Here is a 23,555-nt window from a genome sequence, read left to right as displayed (position 1 = left end):
ACAATAACAAAAAATATTAGTAACATAATATTAAAATGGTAACAAAATAAGAAGAAAATAACATTAAAAATATAAAAAAATACAAAATTTTTTTATCCTTTAGTGAATTCGGATTGAACTGGGCCAAGCAAAGCCCATGCTAAAAATACCTTATCCAAAGCCCGACCCATTTTTAAAATAGACTTTTTTTTTGTCAATGTCTATTTTTCGAACCTATATTTTTACCCAAACTCTCCCACATTTTCGGCAAGCCTTCGGGCCAAATCAAATAGCCCAGCCCATAAACACCTCTACTCGTGATAAAAGAGAACAAAAAAACCAATTACAGTTGGCATCAGTTAACTGCCATTCTTTCCAAAACGGTGTGTTTCACTACTACCCAATACGCGTCGTTTGACTCATGAATCCTACCACTGAAACGGTGCTTTTACATTACGACAATTAAAGAAAACAGAACTAACATTAACTGGCATAACAACAATTAAGGAAAGATTAACAGTGAATATTTTAACCCATAACATATTGGCGACTAAAAGTTTTGACCTATTTACTTTTGGCCAATATGCTTTATCCCCCAGCTTGCCCGACATTTTAAACGATGACTGGCTATTCTTATGGACTAGAGTAGATAAGTTGAAATCTGCACTAAATTAATATGTCAACTATTAGAATCAAGAAAGCAAGAGTGAAAATTGCAGATAATTGATTATTGGGCTGGCAAAATTTACAGGGGCTTAAGCCACAAGAATCAATTGAATCAATGAAATGTATGCTACTTGCTAATTTGCTAACAATCATTTTTATGTGATTATTGGTTGTGGTCTATGGAAAAATGAAGTAAGACTATCAAGCTCAGCACGCTTCTTCGCTGCTCTCCTAAAAGGCTTCCGATTTCGCCACCTCAAATGACCTATCCCACTCCCATTCTCATCACCAATCAGCATTTTTTGTGTGGCACTGGACTCCGATTTCTTTGGTCCCGTTCTTGGTTTTTTATGCCGAGGAGATGGGGTTTTCGGCTCCACCGTACATCTGCCAATGCATTAAAAAACAGAACGATTATGTAGATCAAGTATTGGGGATGTTAAATATTAGCGATAGTCAAGACAAATATTCCATTAACATACCTTTCATGATCCATCAATGAGTCAAAAGAGGACACCAAATGTTGAGTCCCAGGCATACATGCTGCACAGATATAAACTTTTGGTGGGAACACTAAATTAACACATCTTATGTGGTACCACTCATCACATCGACCGCAAACAATCATTGATCTTTCATCATATGGCTTTCGACAAATGCAATGAAGCCTACTTCGGGCTCTTAACAACTACATTAGTAAAACAACAAAAACAAACTTTATTTTATTAAAAAAAGAAAAAAGAAAGTTAGACATGTTCAGTTGCATGAAGAGGTGATTTGATACCTCAAGTTCCTTCTTTAAGCAAACTGGCAACCTTTCCCCCTCTGTGATAAGTTCATAAACTCCATCTAAGCCAAGTGACCCACAATCTGCTGCAACCTTTTAAGAGAAAAGATAGCTTAATTGAAGGGCCACGGCTAATCAATTTAAAAGTAGCATCCACATACAAACAAATAAAGGATGCCAACCTTCTTGGCACGATCCACCCACTGCAATCCAATGTCCTTCAATTCGGAAAGCTTCAATCTTAAGTGATCTTCAGGTGAAATGTTCATCGCATCTCCCTATCAAAAAACCATCTTTAGATGCGCCACACGAGAATGCAAATGCATTCATGAAATGCATGACGTATACATCCAGAAAAGCTGCTAATCATTGGTTTGTTAAAAGGAACTTTTGATGCAAACAAAACTAGGTTGTTACTAAAAATGAAAACAGTACCAATGCTTTCCCTTTTGACAGTTCATACCATATCAGCATAGGTAATTTGCTCATCATTTCTGAAAGCCAACTGACCATATGGAAAAAATCAAATGACCAATGGATAATCAACAATGATTTAGATAAGAATAAAAACGCTGTGATTATATCTTCAAGATCATGAAAGAATCTGAAATGGGCAGATAGGGAGAGACAAACAGCTCATATTAGATATCACAAGGGCCTTTATAACTATGGACTACTGTTGTTGCCATGAGCATTTCTTACCTTAAGTAACAAAAGCAAAATAATCAGAGGCAGAAATCATGTAGATTTCAGAGGGCTCAAGTCTAGAACTCTAATCAGCACTAATTGCAATTAGCTTGAAAAATTCTTCCACATGATTCCATAACAAAAAGTGGTTCAAAAGCCAAGCTTTGCCAATAGCACATACCTCTTTCAGGTGCTGATAAATCTGTTGGACTGAAGGCTTCTCTAAATCCTTCTCTAAAGCATCTAACAATTTAGCAACTTGGAATCTCCATGAGAATCTAGCTAATGCCCGCTCAAAATCACAATAACTTTGATGATCATATACACCTGCCACTCCAAAGGCCTGTACCCAAAAATCAAACTAACTCAGATGGATCCCTAATATGTTTGGCAGCAACAATACCTAACATCATTTCATGTCCAAAAGAAGTCTGTATATGCTGCCTAGAATATATATGAAGAATGATAAAGCAGAATGAGGAAAAGGGGAAGAAAGAGGATACCTTCCAAGCAGTAGTGAGTTTTTTACCAACAGCAGTAAATTGATCTTTATTATAGCAAGACATTTCAAAGTCCAGTATCTCTGTCAAACACTTTTTGCAAGCATAAGCTTGGTCTACAATTTGCTGTAATATCTCTCTTTCTTCAATCCTGTAACAGTACCCAATGCAACAAAATAATTGTATTCAGAACTTTTAAATCCCTAAACACAATCAAATGATTGATAAAAAGAATTATTGCAGAAAAATCACATTCATATTCTGCAGAATGTATAGACAGACGAGAGCTTTAAGTTTTTCAAAACATTCAACATAAATAGCAACTAGCAATTAGTTTCAGGTGAAAGTGAAACAAAAAGAAATTCACTACATGCCAGCTCTTGTTTTCCCCCAAAACCCTAAATAGGAACACAGTAACTCAATTGAACATGGAACAACGACTCCTTGCAACTCTTTTGTTTAATTTAATATTCTTACAACATCTCAATAAGTGTTTCAAGTTTTTTTTTAACAATAAACATGAAACCCAATAACATAATTGATAATTCCTGAACTTTTGAAGCGATGAAAAGGCAATAGCATATTAAAACATATTGAAAATTAATCACATAGTAAATTGGACACCGCAAAATAGCATTTAAATTTTTGCTTGTATACCTTACACAAAACTTTTCATCAACAAAGAGAAGATCAGAGAGAAGCTTCAAGTCTGAATACTTGCCATTATGCCTCTGTGACAAGCAACAGATCCTGTTAACAGACATACAAGCTTCTACAAAAGGACAATCTGGACAAATATAAATGCATACCAAGAAGCCACATCTATTGGGAGGTATTAATCCACCCACAAGAAGCTGACAATATGAGCATGTATATGCTTCTTCTGCATTATTTCTTCTATATTCTAGGCACTGCAAATGGTAGCTGTTCATAGGAAAGACACCAATATGATGAGAAGAACAGACCACATCGACTATAAAGCATGCACAATAAGGCAAGAACTCAAACTTGATCAAATAAAAGTCAGAAACAGATGATGAAGTGAGAACAATCTGTAACACCAAACAGAGACCTTACCAGTCCTTGCATGTTGAACATGTTAAAAAATCCCAATCCTCAGAACCACTCATACAGCACATGTAGAGACATACTCCTCCAAAACTCTCTGACTTTTCGTATATATACAGAGATCTATCTAGGGACTCTTTGATCTGGAGAACATTAGAAAGATTCTTAGGGTTAACTAATAATAAATGATTCCAAAGTTACAAATACAAAAAGGATTATCTAACTGAACCTTCTGCAAGGCACAGAGCAGTAAGCTCTCATCTCCAGCAAAGGTCTTTACAGCATCCATGCAGCGCTGCGTCCACTTCTCAACCTTTTCAACTTCAGACACGACAATATCTACCTCTGGACATGTAAAGAAAGAAGCTTTTCCATACTCCTGCATGTGAAGCTCATAGGGAATCAAATCATGAACTTTAAGCTTAAACAATATAAATTACATATCAACACAGAGAAATTTAAAAATTTTCAAATACTTAATAAGTGAAGCAAGGTTTTACTAAAAGGATTAGGAAACAAAAGATAAGAGAGCAGACAATTTCATTGTGAAATACAATTCCTTCATAATCATAGCAAGAAAAGTCTAACAGATAGACCTGCTATTTTAATTTATTGGGGGGAAAATGCAGGCAGTAACTTATGCCACAATATACTAAATGAAGCAAATATTAACAAAATACTCCAGGAAAACTATAAAGAGTAATTTGTAATATCAAAAGTTCATGCCTAAACTTTTGCCCAGAACCATCCATGGCATACCTCGAGCTGCATTAATTGAGACCACGATCGCTCCCCCAACTCTAAACTAAAAAACTGATGCACCTGCTCCTGCCACAACCTAAATTTACAGTTAAGCACATGATCAACAATCAAAATAAATTGCATCTCTGGTATCAAGATGAAAGCTATACAAGAGCTGACAGCAATAAGTATCAAGCACATACACATGCATGCAACCAGATTATCACAATTTACCACCTTCAAACCAAAAATTAGTGGACCAAAAGTTTAGTGGGGAAACAAGAACTTGATCAGAAAAATAAGAATAACGCTCTATAAAATGGTGTACCTTTGTCTCATTTGTTGAGTTAAAACTGGCTAACTCCTTAACCTTTTGTGTTGCATTTAGTATTTGATTACTGTTTTGCTTAAATTAAGTTTGATATTTATTTTGTAATAGAACATTAATTTTTTAAAGTTTTTATACATTAATATCAATTAAGAATTTATTGGAGCAAGAAAAGAATGAACTGGATATTAAACAGATGAAAAGGAAGTCAAAACAGGAAACTAGCTTTAAAAACTGTTGCTGCAGCACAAAATTACAGCAAACTCAGAAGTGCAGCCTAGGTCGATTGAACTACCTTGCAGACTCATGTACAAAAACTTAATTTGCCCTTTCCCCTTTTTATTCTTTTATAATGTTGATGCTGGTGGAACTCCTTTGCATCATGCTTTCATTATTAAGCATGATTTCAATGGACATTAACAATTATTATACTTTATCCCTTAATTGAATGATAGTTGAGTTGTTTCTTCAATCCTCTGCTTATGTGCTATTGCTTCTAGTTGATTGTCACCAGTTAGTATGATCTTCTGAACGTTAATGAACTTGGAAAGAGGAATTATATATTTAGACATGGATTGAATAACAAATGTCCCAAACTCATTTATTTTGGTAGATAAGAATATAATTACATCATATGTATAACCAACATTAAAGTCTAAGCTTAAGAATTTTCTCTTAATTACAATAGAAATATAATGAGTTAGTTAAGGGAATATATATGAAGAGCCTTATAATTGATTTCAAACTCTTGCTTAACATCGTCATTAATCAGGAGAAACAAGTAAAAAAGTGATTTAATGAACTGTTAAAGGAAGCTGAATTCCTAGGTTTAGATCCATTGATTTAATCACTTTTAATTATTTCTTTGTTATTTATTTACTTTTAAGTTAGTTTTAGTTTAATTAAAATAATCAGTTGTTTAAACAAGATTAGGTTGTGCTAATTTTAACACTAAACAAATGGGTACAATTTTTCATGGGAACAATACTTTAATTCTATATTACTTGCTATGATATATGCATTAATGGTTTACCCGACAACAACTATTTAATTTACACCTCATATAAGCAGTAGTATAAACTGAGGGATGTCACAGATTTGAGCTAAATTTAGAAACAAGTTTAAAGTAAGGACCCATATATGTTATATCCCAAAATACTGAATCATTCATCATAGCATTGGGTAGTTATATTACTAGAGTAGAAGTTGCAAAAAGAAAGATATGGATAAACCAATTCCAAAAGAAAGATGCGTCAGTCAAATAGAAAGTTGTTAAACATTCAATAGACTGACCTATGTTTGCAGGTAGCCTCTGTAAGTTGTGCAAACATCATTGGGAAGGCAACACTAATATCCTGCATAGGAGACAAAAATAAATTCTAAACGGAAGGTCTTTTTTTTTTTTTTTTGGATAGAATAAACGGAAGTTTTAATAACATTATAAGTGAAATAACCATCCCAAATCCAGAAGGTGCATGTGGAAGCTTTAAATTCCTACAAGCACAGAAAGGGACAAGGATAAAAAAAAACCTGATATGCAGCAAGCATTTCTTCAGCATCAATCAATTTGCATGCATTACGCTTCACAGGTGCGGAAATCACCTCTGAAACCTTCTTAAGCCATTTCGCTCCAAAAATTAAGGAGCTCAACAAATTACATGAAGAATGCATAATAGAAAGCTGCTCTGAGATATTCATCAAACTCTCAACATCCTGTGAAACAGAAATAACGCCCATCATAGATTTGATAAGAATTAAGCGCTCCAGAATATTTGTAAGCAAGAAAAAATTAAAGAAGATGCATCATTTTTCTTTCTTTCGGTTGGGGGCCAGGGGGATAGAAGAGAAAACACAAAAATCAGAAAAAAGCAAACAAGGTCTAGTTTAAATTATTCAATTTTCTAAGCAACTAGACCAGGCAAAGCAAAGCATCAAAAAAGTGAAACAAAATACTAAGAATTGTTACCTCGTAAGAAGGCATCAAATAGCAGAAAGAAAGGACTTTACTGCACCAATGCAGCGTTGAACAAGCATTTTGAAGCTTTGGCATCTCAGGAAAATCCAGTCCAAAAGATAAACCAGCTTTTGAGACAGATTCAATCAAGTTAACAATATGTTCAATTTTCAAAATAAGAACATTGCTCCTGCCATCACCAATGTCAGTCACACTATACAGGCACTCCACATCTTGCAGTAGGGAACAGGCATCATGCTGCCATTTCTTGCTATTTTCCAAAATTGTTTCAAGCACATTTTGTTGCTTAAAAGTTATCTTAAGAAATCTTGACTGAGAAACCAACTCCTGAAAAATATAAAACAAACTTCTCAAATTTGTTTCAATGACTTCAGCAGACATAGCAAATGAAGGAGCAATATGAACCTTCAGATCGTCAAGTTTCAGCAAAGAACGAGATGTAGATGACCCAGACAAATCAGGTTCTAAAAATGGCTTGCTATTATTTAACCATGAGTTTGCCACCAATATTGCGGCTTTGACATCACCTAATGAAGGCATTATAGCAACTATGTCCTCCGACATCCTAAAAAGATCAAATTCAGTATCATCATACACAACAACAGAACAAAATATAGAACTCAGTGAGGTGAAAGATGATAGCAACTGGTCGTCAAACCTTATAAGATCCTCAAATTCAGACATCTGAGCCTTGCAAGCAAGTATATCCTTAGCTCTTTCTTCCCACTGCAGAGCACCAGCAAGTTCTCTAGACAAACTAAGAAATAAATCCTCCCTCTCAATTTGCAAACTGAAACAGGAAACTCAGAATGAGACTTTTGGCAGTAACAAGAAATGTAACAAAGACAACACTCAGTAACATGAGTTGTGAGACAAATGGAGAGAAAGCATTACACAACAGCATCTGCCAACAGTTGCTGAAGAAAGGCCAAAGCCATTTTTGAATTGCGTGCCTAAATAAATAATAATATACGCTGTAAATATTAGTGAATTATATAAATGTAATATATGCATGCATTTTGAAATACTAACATATAATAGCTGAAAGAAAAAGGACATCATTACCTTTATTGCCTTTTCCCTGCAACAAGCCTTCTTCAACTCAATCTTCACAAGTGACAACTCATCAACTGTTCCGAGGAAAAGAAAAATCAATAACAAAAAAATATGTCCAAAAAATCACCAAATAACATTTATATATAGCTGTTGGAAGAACCTTGAATCTTCAGTGATTCTCCGTCTTCTAAAATACGATTTAATTCATCAATAACACTTTGTTGATCCTCTCTCTGATGGATATTTATCAAAATATCATTTAACTTTGTGATCCACAAAGAAGCATCAATCTGGTATTGCTTCAGAAGTGCCAACTCTGGTATGTTAACACTGAAACTTGCCATTTCTTGAAGAAGCACTTCCACATCCTGCACAATTAAGAGTTCAAAGTACAAGTACTTAAATATTCAAGCACATGCATAAGTGGACAAATGAGAGTAAAGTGACTACCTTTAGAGTAACAGAACCACTCATTAAAGATCTACACCGGGCTTGACATGATTCAGCCTGGCTTACAAGATCAAAAATCATTTCTTTTTCCTGAACTTGGACCTGAAGCTCCAATATCTATCAAAATAATGATGGGATATCAAATATATAATAAAAAGAAAACAACAACCATATTCTCAGGTCTCTTTTCTTCAATCACCTCTGTTTTTAACTTGTAAAGAATGTCAACCTCAACTGGTGCAGGCTGTTCATTGGAGATGGCTTTTCTTGCATTGTCTATCCATACCTATAGGACCTCAATGATGAAAGTGAATAAGGCATGACAATAGACATTCATAAACAACAAATATATATTGTGAATCTTAAAAAGATATACCTTCACCAAAGAGATTTTTTGTGATAACTTTTGACTTTGTTCTACATGTATTGATGAGCTGCAAGCCCTGGAATACAACAACTCCAACTCTTCAAGCTGCAAGACCCAAAATAATTGATGAGAGAGAATCCAGTCCAAGCAATAAGCTCTCCAGATAATAAAAAATGTTAACTTTAAGTGATTGATATAAGAAGTAGAGGCATCTCAAGAGATACCTTAGAGAATGTTGATAAAGCAGCATCAATATCATGAACCAACAAATTGGCCTCTTCGGCGCAATGCTGCACAAAAACAATTGTAAGAGTTCTCAGACACAGACAAAAGAAGAGATTAAGGAATGCTACACTGTTCTACCTTCAACTTATGATATCCAGGTTCATTACAGGGCACAGGATCAACACTAAGCAATTTCTTAACCCATTTATGAGCCACTTTCTCAAAATCACCTCCAGCAGACCAATTTTCAATTTTAGAAAGACAGTCCCTTATTCCTTGCACCCATTTCCGAGCTGCAGTCAGATTCTTCACCACATCGCGTACCTATAGTACATGAAAAATAGTTACATCAGTTACAATCATAGTACTATGCAGAAGGATGAGCAATACAAGAATGAAACAAATTCGGCTTGAAGCTTACGGAATCCATCTCGGCACCAGCCCAGAGAAACTGTTCAGCTTCCTTCAACAGAGTAGTATATGCATCACCTGAAAAAGGACTCTGAAAAATCTTACATGCCCGTGAAAGCCATTGCTCTGCAAGTTGAGCATGAGTAACATGGGCACCTTTCACCTATATGCATTTAATTATTCAATTAGTTCAGTTATCTATCTTCAAAAAGATATACATCCCATCATAAATAGAAAATCACTAGATTGCAAAGTGTTAACATCCAGAGATCATTCGCTTGTTGGTGAAATACACTAAAGAAGAACAATTTCAGTAAGAATTTGTGTCTCTATATAGAAGATTTCAGGGCAAAGTGCATCAGAAAGAAATCACCCAATGGGCAATACATCTAAAACTTCAACCACCAGAAAAAGTGAGGAGTATCATTAGATAGGACATTATAGTATTAGAGGGAATAGAGTAAAATATCGCAGAAGGCCTTACTAATGAGTTTTCACAAATCAGAAGGCTAGGTAGATCCATTTCTGAACCACTTTGAAGAGCCTTCACTCAGGTCATAGTATTAGTGGTAACTCGGGAACATGAGCCATAGGAATCATAAAAAAACCACAAGCTAAATTCACTGATCAAACCAGAGTTTGTCAAGAAGCAATACACAAGAAACAAGAAACTAATATTCAACAATAGCACTCTTTGACTATTATTGACTATTAATTTCCCCTCAACCACCATAAATCAAATCAATACAGCTATCAAAATTATTAAATTAAAGCTACTCCACATTCATGTTACTTTATAACTGAATGGAAGGGTGAAAAAGCATGGTCCAAACAAAAGCTCATCACAAGCTAAAAAATAAGAGTAAGAGCTATTTTTGACAAATATCCAAAGGAAATTCATTAAACCTTCTTTTTTAAAGAATTCAATTCACTGAAAGATGAGATGTTCCTGAGAAAACTATCACTTTGTGGCATCTCCTCCGACTCATGCTTGTCCACTATAAGCACCAAATCAGCCAATTCTGCCAGAGTATGACGATATAGAAGACGATGTTTACTGGATTTGCACTCACAGAGGTGCTCCCAATGCTGCATGATAAAAAATAATGATAATAAAAGAAAAAGAAAAGGTTAGTCAGCAAAATTAGAATAAAAGGAATTAGCCTCAAAACAACCTTCATCAACGAAATCAAATTCATTTCAAGTAGTAGCCTCAAAAGGAAGCAGTAACACTGGATGGCTAGAACACCAACAGAATACTTTGTATTATTAAAAATTCATAATATAGAAAATACACGGCATTTATATCCATAAAGTTCCCAGTAATCAGGTATCAGGTAAACAGCCACAATAAATAAGGGCAAATATATCTGGGAAAAAAGCCTATGCACCCCAATTTCTCTTTCAAAAGTACATAGTGAATTTCAGAACGAAGAGAAGCAACAACATTTCTTTTTTGCCAAAAGCAATAACAATTTTAAAAATCAATTTTCAAAAATTTCAATGTAAAGGGGATGCAAATGAACTAAGATCAGAACTTATCACTAAGCTTAAATTACCTCCAGGCAGACAAAAGCAGATGGCCTGCAGCGGCAAACAACAGCAGAAAGATACAAATACTGCTTGCATATAATGCATGTTGGATCCTACAAAAGCGACCAGGAGGTATTGTCATGATCAAGCATTATCTTGTTATGAATACTACAAAAATAAATAAGTCAAGCCAGAATTTTTCTCCATCCACAAATATTACCTCTTCTGTGCCCACAAATTCAGAAGATCTCCGAGGAGACATGGGAGATGATCTTGTTATGCCACTTAGCCAAAGCCTCTCCCTAAATGTCCTTTCTTTCTTATATATTCTGAGCAATTCTTTTCTCAAATAAGTTGATGCATTTTTTTCCCAATCACTCTGCCAAACAAACGCAATAGAAATTAGGAACCATTTTAGCCCTGACATCTACATTCAACATAGGATAAATTAAACATCAGTCGTATATCCCAATCACTCTGCTAACCAAAATGTTTGCAATAAAAAAATTACAAATTATTTGAATCTGACATCAGATTCAACAGAGGATTGATTTACCATAGGCCCAAACCTTCACATTCGTCTTGGTTTTATTTATAACAAAATTGCAAAAGAATATTAAACTGTCATGTTTAATGACAGTGATTCTAAAATTAATGAATAATAGATAAGGAAAGTCAATTAATCATACCTTGGCTACCACACAAAGAAGCTCCTCATGAGATAAAACTGGAGCTTTACGATACAACTGATACAGCTCTGCCCCAGACCCACCATGGGGTAACCAATCAGCAGGAGCAAAATTTACTGCCTCTGCACAATTTAAACCTGAGAAGACAAAGCAAAGTTCAGTGCGAATGATTCTTTACAAGTTTAGACACACCAAACCTACCATTAAATTGAGACATAACTAGCCCATAAAATAATGACAACTTACCCAAATTGAATCCTCCATGGTAAGATCTAGGGAAAGTAATGACAAAATTTCCTGGCTCCTGGGAAAAGGAAAGCAAGCAACACATGAAATTTATCAACATACACCAAACATAAAGGGTTAATTAGTGCCAAGTGGCAATAGATAAGGTGATAATTATGGAAAAACATGTGTAATTAACAAATGTCCCACCTTGATTCTGTGAGAATAAGGCATTAAATGCAAAAACCTTTCTCAAAATAGAATTTAAATGCCCTTAACCAGAGCCTACAGGCACCCTTTAACCAGACCAAAACAACAATTATTTGAAAGAAATACATCAAGCAGTCAACTTAAAGTTCACTAGGAAATTCATACATATTTAACCAAATATAGATACAGAAACAACAAACTTCCATATACCAATGGATTGCAAACCTCCAGCTTAGCATGCTGAGTTATAAGAAATCAATATAGTTGAGCAAACATAAAGTTGAACTATTTTCTTCATTAAATTAAAAAAGAAGTCAAAATAATAAAAGGAAAACCTGTAGCACACTGTAGACTGGGACACCATTTTCTCGCAGGACAGAAGGATTTAACATGGTAACAAGCTGAAACAGCAAGTCAGGTTGCGCATCAAACAGATCAGGGAGACAATCCCGCATCACCTACAACAAATGGAAAATCTCAGCTGCAGACATACTTTTAGAAAACAAGAGAGACTAATAATACTCAAAGACATGAAATGCTAGAGAGGAACCATGAATGCATCAGCTATGCTACTCAAAAACACAAAAAATCCACTAAAAAGAAAATCAAAACGGGCAAAACCATAGTGCAAACAAAAAAGTAATTAGAAGTTAGATATCTATTATCTCACGTAAGGAAAAAAAATATTCAAAAATAATCATTAAAAGGTATGAGAGGCTTGACAGGACGCACATGTCAAAGTGCAATGAATTACATTAATATATAAAAGACTACCTTCTCAAAAGCACTAGCTTCACTACCAGGGACACTGTACCAACATTTAGGCTCTCCCCTGCAAACACAAAATATAACCATCAAATGTCACAAATGAAATTTTTATACATGTACTTTATAAAACATAATAGAGGCACAGATCAATAAAACCATCAGAAGATTAAGAAAATATAAATGTATTTTATCTATTATGTCCTCTTTCAATAAGATATGTCAATATCAAACAGGCAAATTGAAAGATATGCCAACTGAATTAGTTATATTATTACTTAAATATTCTTCACAGTCCTTGGTAACGTCTTGATCGCCTATAAAGGAACCTAAACAGAAAATTCCTAGATGAGAAGCATAATAAGTTGTAAATTGACCCGAGATTATAGATGCATTGAGTAAAACTGACCAAGGTAATAGAGACTTGCCCAGCCTCTAATGCAGATATAATCTGAGGTTCTGAACCATCAACCAGATATTAACCATTCATCCTCTAATGAAATGCATCTGAAATATTTTTGACTTGCTATAAAGTATATCATCTAGTGATATGAATGCCCAGACAATTTTTATTACATAATTGCACAAATCATGTCCTGGTCAAACCTCAAAAGCAGTAACAACAATGTCAACATGATCTACTGAAAAAAATAGAGCATGAGACATTAGAAGAAACATACCAGTGAAGGTAATTCATTGAATAAAAACAATGATCTTCAAAATGCCAGCAGAAAGCTGAGAACAGCATTCCAATATACAGCCAGGGAACCATGACACCAGTAATGTTATGATGAACAGCCCTCAGCATTGAACCTTTCAGCTTGGGCAAGTTATTGAGATTCCACGGACTCTTACAGTATTCATCCCATGCTTTAGGCTCAACAGATTCTGGCCTCTGGTCATTTACACGTGGAAAACCACTCCCATGAACAGAAGTATCCAGGTCACTTCCATACATAACTTCCACATCACCTGCCAAACCCTCCACGATCTCCCAAAACTTTTTCTCTATCTGTACCCTCGAAGCACATCCTGATCCAAACCATTTCTTATTGGCTCGATCAGCCAAACGCCTAAAAGCTTCCAATGTAAATTGTTTTCCAGGAATAAAACCAAAACTATCTTTGTCAGAATTCAGGCACTCAAAGCAATACCAGTTACCTGGTGGGACCTGCTTCAACGGTGGTGACAGACAATATATATGCCAACCCTTATTACATCTATCACATAGTAGCATCACTTCCCCATGTAACCCACTTCTGCATTGCTCACATATCTGATCATGATCTTCCTCCTCCACCTTACAGACCTTAACATTCCTATGGTCACTATTCTTCCGTCTCCTCTTGGAGCTATAAATTTTAGCCTTCTTTTCATTCTTTGCATCCTCATTAATGCCTCTCTTATAACTCTTCGCCCTCTCCCGATTCAACCGGTTATAATAACCTTCATAATCATACAAATGCTCTCTATACAACTGATATAAAACATGCTTAGCACACTCCGAAATCTTCTTCCCTGACCTCACAAACCTAAAAACCTCCCCCCATTTTTTCCCCTTCACGACCTTATCATAGCCCCCATACCTCCTCACTGCATTAAACAATTTACACAAATCCAACTCCTCCCCTTCAAAAATCACCCTCTTCTTCAACTTCTTACCACAATGTCCTTCTAAAAACCTATTATACTCTAACTCGAAAGTCTTTGAATCACACGAAGCAGGCCGTGCCTGCAACTGATGAATTGCTTGTGTTTTGGTAGGAAAAGTAAAAGAATCCAGGTTCAACGAAAATGGAGGGTTCCAAGATTTAGGAGGAACAATCTTACAAATCCCATATGGCTCAGCCTCAGGCCTGATCTTATAAATATACCCTAATGGGTCCCTAAATTCCTCTTCACTAGGGTAATAAACCGGCCCCGACTGTATATTCAATGACCCAGTAGATGAAACAGTCAAATTTTGCCCTGTTTCAACTGCCCTAGGTCTCCCCTTCCCCATCACCACCACCACTCCAACCTATACATACAATCTATAAAAAACACCATGCACATATAAATATGATCACATAAATGTTTTTGACAAACAATAATTAACAGTAACAAATCCTTTGCTTCAAATATAAGTAATAGACAAATTAAAATTTTTTAGTAAGATTTTCTAGGGTTTCAAGCGTACCTTTAGCGGAGATTGTGAGGTGGTCTTTGTTAGTGAGAGATAAAAAGAAAAGACTAAAGACTGAGAGTTTCGTGGGAGATTTGGTTCTAAAATAAAAACGAAAAGTTTGTTATTTATTTTATAAAAGGAAGGGATAGTGATTTTACTTTAGAATCACTAACTTTTGTTAAATTTACGAAATTGGTATTACACTTTCCTGTGGCCCTTTTATCGGAGACTGCGGATCTATTGTCCTTATTTATCAGCATCTAATGAGTTTTAAGAAAATATCCACGCGCGTTGTTGGATCCACGCGTTAAGTGATCGACGGTAGATAATGCTTAAGGGTGAAATTGATGGGCCAGATTTAATTGCGTGTTGATAAGAGTCAGTCTTGGCGAATGACAATACATGTTTTAGAGTCTAGATATTACCACTCTTGTGCACGTGTCACTAATATATAAAGATTTTGCTTACTATATAAAATATTTTAAATTATTTTATGATATTTTAAATATAAATTTTAAAAATTGCATTTGCTTTTTTAATGGTATGTTTTAAAATTATTATGAGATATTTTATAATTATCTCTTTTTTTCTGACGAGATTATTATAATTATCTTAAATAAATAATACATAAAAGATTCATTAGACGTTGAAATTTAAATCCTTTGACAATAAAGATTTGTGATTTTAGTTACAATTCGTAAAGGGACAGTTTTATTTTATTTTTTATCATGTTTCTTTGAGGTTTTATTTGAATATCTTAAACTTCACAAAATATTTTTTTATTTTAGAATGTGTAATTTTAATATTAAACAATTTTAAATGGAGAGATGTCCACATGGTCAATTTTATTTAAATTTCAATTTTCATAATTGCGGAGATGAATATTATTTACCAAAAAATTGAAGAATTTGATTCCAATCATTTAGGCTATTATGAGATGACACCACAATAAACTCAACACTAACAAGTGTAGAGGTTAGTTATTTTTAAAAACTCCTTTAGAAACTTTGTAATTGCATTGTTATGAATTTGATTTATGATATGATCTCGACATTGATAAGTGTTAAAATTTATCTTTTTAATATTTGTACTTATACTGAATTTAATTTATAATAGCCTAATTTTAATGTTATAAGTGTTAAGATTAGACTTCCTTATCCTTTAAAATTTTATAAAACCTCTTAAATTTGTGATTTTTGCTTTATCTATAATGTATATGTTTTTTTATGTCATTGTTATGCTTTCTTTTACTACCCTTGTAGTATTATCGGATTTGTTAGTATTGTTCCTAATTTAACATTTTATAGCTTCGGTATAATGGATAAAATAAGATGATTGATATCAGTCATTTTTTATGTTACCAGTGTTATTAATTTAATATTTTTGAGAATTTTATTTTATTAATTGAGTTTTTACTTTGTTGGTTGATATCAATATGGTTGACTAAGAATTTTAAACCAATTGTAATGATACAAATAATGAGATTTTGCCATCAGCAATCAATGCACCATTAATTATATGCTAAAAATGAGCAATGCACAATACCCTATCTATGAACAATCGCCCAATTGCATCTAATCTCATAATACAAATTAGAATTACGAAACTCATTAAATTAGATCTAGTGAAATTTCTTAAACCACTGAAAAAATTTTGATTGCATTAATGTCACTTGACAATGAAGAACCATTAAACAATATGCCATATTAGAAACATAACTGTATATATATATATATATATATATATATATAAATGTCTACTAATGATATATCAATAATCGCATTATTGAATTACATTTAAACTCATTTATAATAATTATATTAATTAAAATAACTAAATAATTACTATTTCATATATGTGAATCTAACATTAAAATATTACATGCAAATACAATTATATAACATTTATAATGTAATACATTTTATACAATATGCTTATAAATTTACTTAAAAAGAAAAAAAAAAAAACGAGTTAAACCCAAGTGATAGTGTTCAATCCGTATCACACATTATTCTTGTCTTTTCTTTTTTTCTTTTCCTTTGGGTTTGGGCTTAGACCATATTCATTATTTTGTTCATTGTCGAACCCAATTCTCTTAACCAACATAAAATTTGCATATTTCCTAAATTAAAAAAAAAAGCCCACAAATTTGCTTTTCTTTTCCCCAAAAATTTCCAATAAGGGCATATTTAACATTACTTTTAATAGTCCCAAGTGAGTTTAAACCAGCTCAAACGAAGCAGTTATAAAAATGAATTTACGTGTTAAATTAATAATATTTTATAAAAATTATCAACAATAATAATGATTGGATTATAATTTTAAATTTAAAAATACATAAAATTAAATATCAAATTCTAAAAGGAATAATCTTGAAAATTTGAAGCTTGTGATTCCAAATTCATTACATAAATTTACACTCCAAATTCATTAAATCACAATTCACATTTGATATAAATATACAAATTCACAATTCACATTACTAAAAATCCCAACACAAATGAAAAAACATGGCCTCCTTATTTAGAACCATCAAAATGAACACCATATTGATTTTTTTTTCCTAGGCCATTACTATAGAAAGTTGAAAAGAATTCCGTCAATTTTCCTCAGCTTCATCTTCATACCCTTCACCATCTTCATCAACCACAGCATCTTGATATTGTTGATATTCAGAAACCAAATCATTCATATTACTTTCAGCCTCAGTAAACTCCATTTCATCCATCCCTTCCCCTGTATACCAATGCAAAAATGCTTTCCTCCTAAACATCACTGTGAACTGTTCCGAAACACGTCGAAACATCTCTTGTATCGATGTCGAGTTCCCCATAAACGTCGATGACATCGTCAACCCAGTTGGTGGGATGTCGCAAACACTTGATTTAACATTGTTCGGAATCCACTCCACAAAGTACGAAGAGTTCTTGTTTTGGACATTGATCATTTGTTCATCAACTTCCTTGGTGCTCATTTTGCCTCGAAACATTGCCGAGGCTGTTAAGTACCTTCCATGACGAGGATCAGCCGCGCACATCATGTTTTTGGAATCCCACATTTGTTGAGTTAGCTCGGGGATCGTTAAAGCTCGGTATTGTTGTGAACCCCGGGATGTTAAAGGTGCAAAACCAACCATGAAAAAATGGAGGCGTGGGAATGGGATCAAGTTTACTGCTAGTTTTCGAAGATCGGAATTGAGTTGGCCAGGGAAGCGAAGGCAGCATGTGACTCCACTCATGGTTGTTGAAATCAAATGGTTCAAGTCACCAACTGTTCATATATATACATAAACGCACGAAAATAAGTCATATATAGATATGATTGGTAGCAATTATGTTTGACTCGGATCGGAAATCAATTGAGATTTCAGTTTAAAGAATGGTATTGGATTGGTTGAATTAGCGATTGAACTAGTTAAATCAATTTTTAAATTTATTTGAATTTATATAAAATTTAAATTAAACCGATTAAACAGATAAATTGATAAATTAACCGATTCGATTGCAGATCTAATTTTAAAAGCATTAATAATTAATTTTGCAATTTCATGATTGAAGTGATTGCATGTACACAAGATAAAAAGTAATTCCAATAATACACTAACCCAAATCTTAAACCCAAAGGAGTAACATTTTAGAATTAATACTACCTCTCTTTGTCAACAATATCTTAACTCATTGACAAGAACATTATATTATAGATAGGGGAGTTTAGATTTGATGTCTAAGTAATTTCATTTTTCTTTCTCGATTATAAGAAGAAAGAAAAAAGTTTAATACCTCCTTTGACCCCTGTATTACCATTTTGGTACTTTTTTCTGTTAAAAAAAATATTAAGTCAACCCATGAAATAATGTCATGTGATAAAGAAAAAAAAGTTAAAAGAAATACTTAAAAATTTTAGAAAACGTCAGAAAAATTTCAAAATCTAAAAAGCCCAAAAATCTTAAGACTTAGAAAATTATAAAAATAAAATAAATCATAATTTATTTTAGAAAATTATAAAAATATTTTTAAAATTTATAAGTATGAAAAAATTCAATAAATAAATAAATTTGAAAATTTTGTTTGGTTAGAATTTTTGGTTATATATATATATATATATATATTGAAAATTTAAGGATTTTTATGAATTTTTGATATTTTAAGGAATTCTGAGTTTTTTACATGTGATAGTATTTGACTGGATGGGGAGATTTTTAACCAAAAATATAGATGGGGACCAAACTGATAAAAAAATATAAATATCAGAGTAATAATTTAACTATAGTACAAAAGCCAAAAGAGGTATTAATCCATAATTTTATGATAACTAAGGATTGTCCTTTTTCTCGTTTGTTTGCTAGCATATTATATCTTGTATGAAAATGAAGATGCGGATTAAAACTAAGACAAGTTATAGAACATTTTGGACTTACAGCTGGGATTTGTGAGCTTAAGAGTTCTGAAGCAGATATCATAAAGAGCTTCATTGTCAAGGACCATGCATTCATCAGCATTTTCCACAAGCTGGTGCACTGACAGGGTCGCATTATAAGGTTCAACCACAGTATCCGATACTTTAGGTGATGGAAACACCGAGAACGTTAGCATCATCCGGTCAGGGTATTCTTCCCTGATCTTTGATATCAACAATGTCCCCATCCCTGACCCTGTTCCACCTCCCAGTGAATGGCAAACCTGAAAACCTGCTCATTATAAAGTTCCATTAGCCAACACACCCAAAACCAAAAACAAGAAAGCATTCAAACGTGTAATTTACCTTGTAAACAATCACAATTCTCAGCCTCTTTACGAACAACATCAAGAACTGAATCAATCAATTCAGCTCCTTCAGTATAATGTCCCTTAGCCCAGTTATTGCCAGCTCCATTTTGGCCGAACACAAAGTTATCTGGTCTAAACAATTTTCCATAAGGACCTGTTCGTAAACTGTCCATAGTTCCTGGCTCAAGATCCATTAACACAGCTCTAGGCACATATCTGCCACCACTGGCTTCATTATAGTAAACATTAAGCCTTTCAAGCTGAACAGGCGAAGTGCCGACATAGTTACCAGTGGCATCAATGCCATGTTCATCACATACTACCTCCCAAAACTTGCCACCAATTTGATTACCACACTGACCGGCTTGAACATGGAGGATTTCTCTCATTTTTATGGTATTGGGATTTTCTTTTTCTTTTTTTTCTTTTATAAAACAAAGAAAGAAAAAGATAATAAGAGAGAGAGAGCAGTGTGAGCAATGAACATGGAGGGGGTGTGGGCTTATGTAGGCAAATGGAGCAGATATAGAAAGATATGTGGAAGATGGTGACACTGATATTATTTCTTTTACTTAAATGTTTAATATATGGAAAAATACAATTATTACTCAAATAAATAAAAGGGTAAACTACACCCCAATGTTATTCAATTATTAGTAAATTTATGATTTAGTTACTCAACTTTAAAAAGTTATAAAATGATCATTGAACTATTCAAAAGTTTTTATCTAAGTCATCGGGATGTTAAAATTGTTACCTAATGACCTTTTTCTATTTTGCGTTGCCTACACCAATCAAAAGCTCTTGTTCACCTCTTTTTCTACAATTCAACTTTTTTCATTAACAAATCTATAAATCAAAATCTAAACAACTTTCATCTCCGATCTTCAACATTGAGCATCAGATCAACTTAGATTTAAGGTATGTTCTTCAATTCATCAATAGGTATCGATTCACCATATTGATCGTCAAATTGTCGCTTAAAACTCTCTAACAGACTTTTAAAATAAAAAAACTTAACAGCTAAGTGACTTAAGTGAAAACCTTCAAATAATTTAATAACCATTTTGTAACTTTTTAAAATTGAGTGATCAATAATTCAGTGCCATTGGGTATAATTTACCCAATGAAAAATTGTGTCAAAGTGTCATTGTTTGGAAGAAGTCTTGTCAAATATCAATGGGAGTATTGTGAGCTGGATATTGAAGGAGACAGTGAGATGCATGTTGGTTGCTATGGCTCTATTCAATAAATAAAATATCTGACCAACCCATCCTCCAATTTGATTCCCCATCTGCCATTAGCATTTTTTTCTATAAAAAAATAAAAACCCTTTTTCTTTAACTTGATTGTTTTGCCCTTAATCTCAATTATTGTTTTGTTTGTTTTGAAAAGGTGATGTTGTTAGATCATTAATTAATGTAGTTGAGATGATGCATGAAGAAATAGGGAAAAAAGGAAAATACCTTAATTTAACATTTCAAAAGATTGCATGTCTGATTTGAGTATCAGATTAGGTGTTAAGAATAATGTTAAATTCTGTTATTAGTCTCTATATTTTGGAAAAATTGTGGATTTAATCTTTATACTTTCATTCGGTCATTTTTAATTTTTGTACTTTTTAAAATTTAAAAATTCAATATTCACCAAACGATAATTGTCAAAATCATTAGTTAAGTTCTATTATTTTCAAAATCCGATGTGTCAAACATATTATAGCTTGTTATTTCCACGTATTAGTCACTATAAAACCAATTAATAGGTTAACAACTTTTATTTGTGTCAATACTGAAATTTTAAAATTCGAAAAGTATAGGAATTTAGAATGATCTAATTTGAGGATATTGATTAAATTTACAGCTGCACACGTAGTACAAGACTAATAATTGAATTTAACCAAACAAACTTAACTGCTATTGTTTGGGTCAAGACTAAATTTTGAAATGCATAAAAACTAATATTGACTAGTTTGAAACATAAAACAACTAAATTTAATCGAATTAAAATATAAATACTAAATCTATAATTTTCATAAAGCATAAGGACTAATAGCAAAAATTAACCTAAGAAGATGAAAAAATTGAATAAGGCCGCAAATGGGAAGGCTTCAATTATTGGAAGAGAGTTTTTATCTCAAACAAAAACTAATCTATCTGTCTCTGGTCCCTCTTTCCATCCCCGCACACAACTTCCAAATAGTTGCCCACTGCCTGGAATCCAATGCTCAATCCCCACCATTCTAGAGATAGCAACGGCACAGGGTCCGGCGGGCCGGGACGGCTTTTTACTTGTTCGACCCCACCCATCATTCTGATCTGATCTGAAATTAAATATTAATTTATTCATAAGAAAATTTGGGTAATTGAAAATATTTATAAAAGAAAAATAATGATATTAAAAATAGATATTATAGAAAATATTAAATACATATATCGCTAGATTTGTAAAATAATATAAATATTTTAATAAAATAAAGTTTTAAAATATATATTAAAATTAATTAAAAATGTTTTTATTTTATTTTACGGTGAAACTGTATGTATTAAAAACAAAATAATGAGGATATTGAAAAGTCACTCTTTAGATGAAATTTGATAGTGGAAATTCAATCCACTCTTAAAATTCTTCTTAAAATTTCAATTTCTATATTATTTTAGCTAAACAAGTAAATTTATTTTCAAAATTTTAAAATCTTCATAAAAATAAAATTTCTTCTCCAAACCACATACCTTAAAAGAAAATTTATCTAATAGTTGGAATAAAAAAATTATATTATAATTTTGAGGGTACAATATTAAGGTGAGAGATGAGGTGATAAAATTTGAACTAATATTAAATGGATATTTGACAAAATTTTAATCACCGTTTCATCTAAGTTAAGATGAAATTTTATTTTGTCAAACACTCATTTGATAATGCATTTAACACTTTATTAGTAAAATGATTTAGATTTAATAATGCCTGCCCTTAAAAGCCAATTTTTAATATAACATATTTAACTTTATGAATATCATATGTATGGTGTGAAAAAAATGTTATTTTAATATTAATGTTGTTTTATTACATTTTAAATTAGGTTTAAGGGTGTAAAAGTCTTTAAATTAAAAAAACAATTAAGTTCATTCTTTCTTTTTTTTTTTGCACATAATTGGGTATTTAGCCTTTCAAAAATGCATCAAAAAAGCCTTCAATTTTTTTAAAAAAAAAGCAATTAAGCCCCTACTTTTTTTTACACTCAATTGGGTACTTGAATTATCAAAATGTATCAAAAATATCATTTAACTGTTAACTTTAACAGTTAACCATTAAAGTTAACAGTCCTAATTTTTTTTAGTTAAAATCATCTCGTGTCACAACCATGGTGTGACATGCAGCAAAAAAGTATAAAAAATTTTAAATTTTAAATTTTAAATTTTAACAAAAAATAAAAAAATTGTAAAAATTATAAAAATCATAAAAAATTATAAATTGTATCAAAAAGACCATTTAACCATTAACTTTAACTGTTGACTATTAAAGTTAACAACCTCAGTTTTTTTCAGTTAAAGCCATCACGTGTCACAACACAACGTGACATGTGGTGAAAAATGATAAAAAATAAAAATCAATAAAAGTTATAGAAAATTTATAAACTGTTTATTTTGATACGATAATTTTATAAATTTTTTATGAATTTTCTTACGACTTTATAAAATTTTATAATTTTTATATTTCTATATATTCTATATTTTCTTTTTCTAATTTTAATATTTTTATTAAAATGTAATAATTTTAAGTTGTGACATGTGGTGGATTTAACATAAAAGAATTAGGGACGGTTAACTTTAACGGTCAACGTTAAAGTTAACAGTTAAATGGACTTTTGATGATTTTAACAGTTCAAGCATCCAACTGAGTGTAAAAAAAATAAAGTAGAAGCTTAATTGCTTTTTTTGAAAACAGTTAAAAACCTTTTTATGT

General features: G+C 32.5%; 2 protein-coding genes across 4 annotated transcripts; both read right to left on the bottom strand.

Moving 5' to 3' along the window:
* Window positions 1-684: 684 nt before the first annotated feature.
* Window positions 685-15,040, bottom strand: LOC108469525 (lysine-specific demethylase JMJ17). 3 transcript variants are annotated; one of them, XM_053031815.1, is made up of 35 exons: window positions 14,842-15,015; window positions 13,343-14,695; window positions 12,672-12,729; window positions 12,233-12,355; window positions 11,709-11,766; window positions 11,463-11,599; window positions 10,994-11,152; window positions 10,800-10,886; window positions 10,147-10,329; window positions 9,251-9,403; window positions 8,968-9,153; window positions 8,829-8,894; window positions 8,614-8,709; window positions 8,437-8,523; window positions 8,238-8,354; window positions 7,948-8,155; window positions 7,797-7,861; window positions 7,626-7,684; window positions 7,390-7,521; window positions 7,137-7,296; window positions 6,723-7,058; window positions 6,287-6,469; window positions 6,050-6,111; window positions 4,447-4,525; window positions 3,917-4,066; window positions 3,697-3,830; window positions 3,429-3,543; window positions 3,277-3,350; window positions 2,623-2,770; window positions 2,301-2,462; window positions 1,896-1,937; window positions 1,615-1,710; window positions 1,430-1,525; window positions 1,128-1,333; window positions 685-1,032 (listed from the first exon to the last, which is right to left on the bottom strand). In XM_053031815.1, exons 2-35 carry the CDS (start codon window positions 14,662-14,664, stop codon window positions 801-803), a joined length of 5,571 nt encoding a protein of 1,856 aa, XP_052887775.1. In that variant the 5' UTR covers window positions 14,665-14,695; window positions 14,842-15,015; the 3' UTR covers window positions 685-800. The 3 variants fall into 3 exon arrangements, with proteins under 3 accessions (XP_052887775.1, XP_052887776.1, XP_052887777.1); XM_053031816.1 differs by lacking the exon at window positions 1,896-1,937 and having other exon boundaries at window positions 14,842-15,011; XM_053031817.1 differs by lacking the exons at window positions 685-1,032; window positions 1,128-1,333; window positions 1,430-1,525 and having other exon boundaries at window positions 1,640-1,710; window positions 1,868-1,937; window positions 14,842-15,040.
* A 2,161-nt stretch (window positions 15,041-17,201) lies between these two features.
* Window positions 17,202-20,125, bottom strand: LOC108469527 (tubulin beta-7 chain-like). The gene is made up of 3 exons (XM_017770400.2): window positions 19,591-20,125; window positions 19,247-19,516; window positions 17,202-18,099 (listed from the first exon to the last, which is right to left on the bottom strand). Exons 1-3 carry the CDS (start codon window positions 19,982-19,984, stop codon window positions 17,429-17,431), a joined length of 1,335 nt encoding a protein of 444 aa, XP_017625889.1. The 5' UTR covers window positions 19,985-20,125; the 3' UTR covers window positions 17,202-17,428.
* Between the last annotated feature and the right edge of the window lie 3,430 nt (window positions 20,126-23,555).

This window comes from Gossypium arboreum, chromosome 8 (assembly GCF_025698485.1).
Source record: "Gossypium arboreum isolate Shixiya-1 chromosome 8, ASM2569848v2, whole genome shotgun sequence".
Lineage (NCBI taxonomy): Eukaryota > Viridiplantae > Streptophyta > Magnoliopsida > Malvales > Malvaceae > Gossypium > Gossypium arboreum.
Note: the sequence above shows the minus strand (reverse complement) of the source record. Positions and strands in the feature narration are given on the sequence as shown.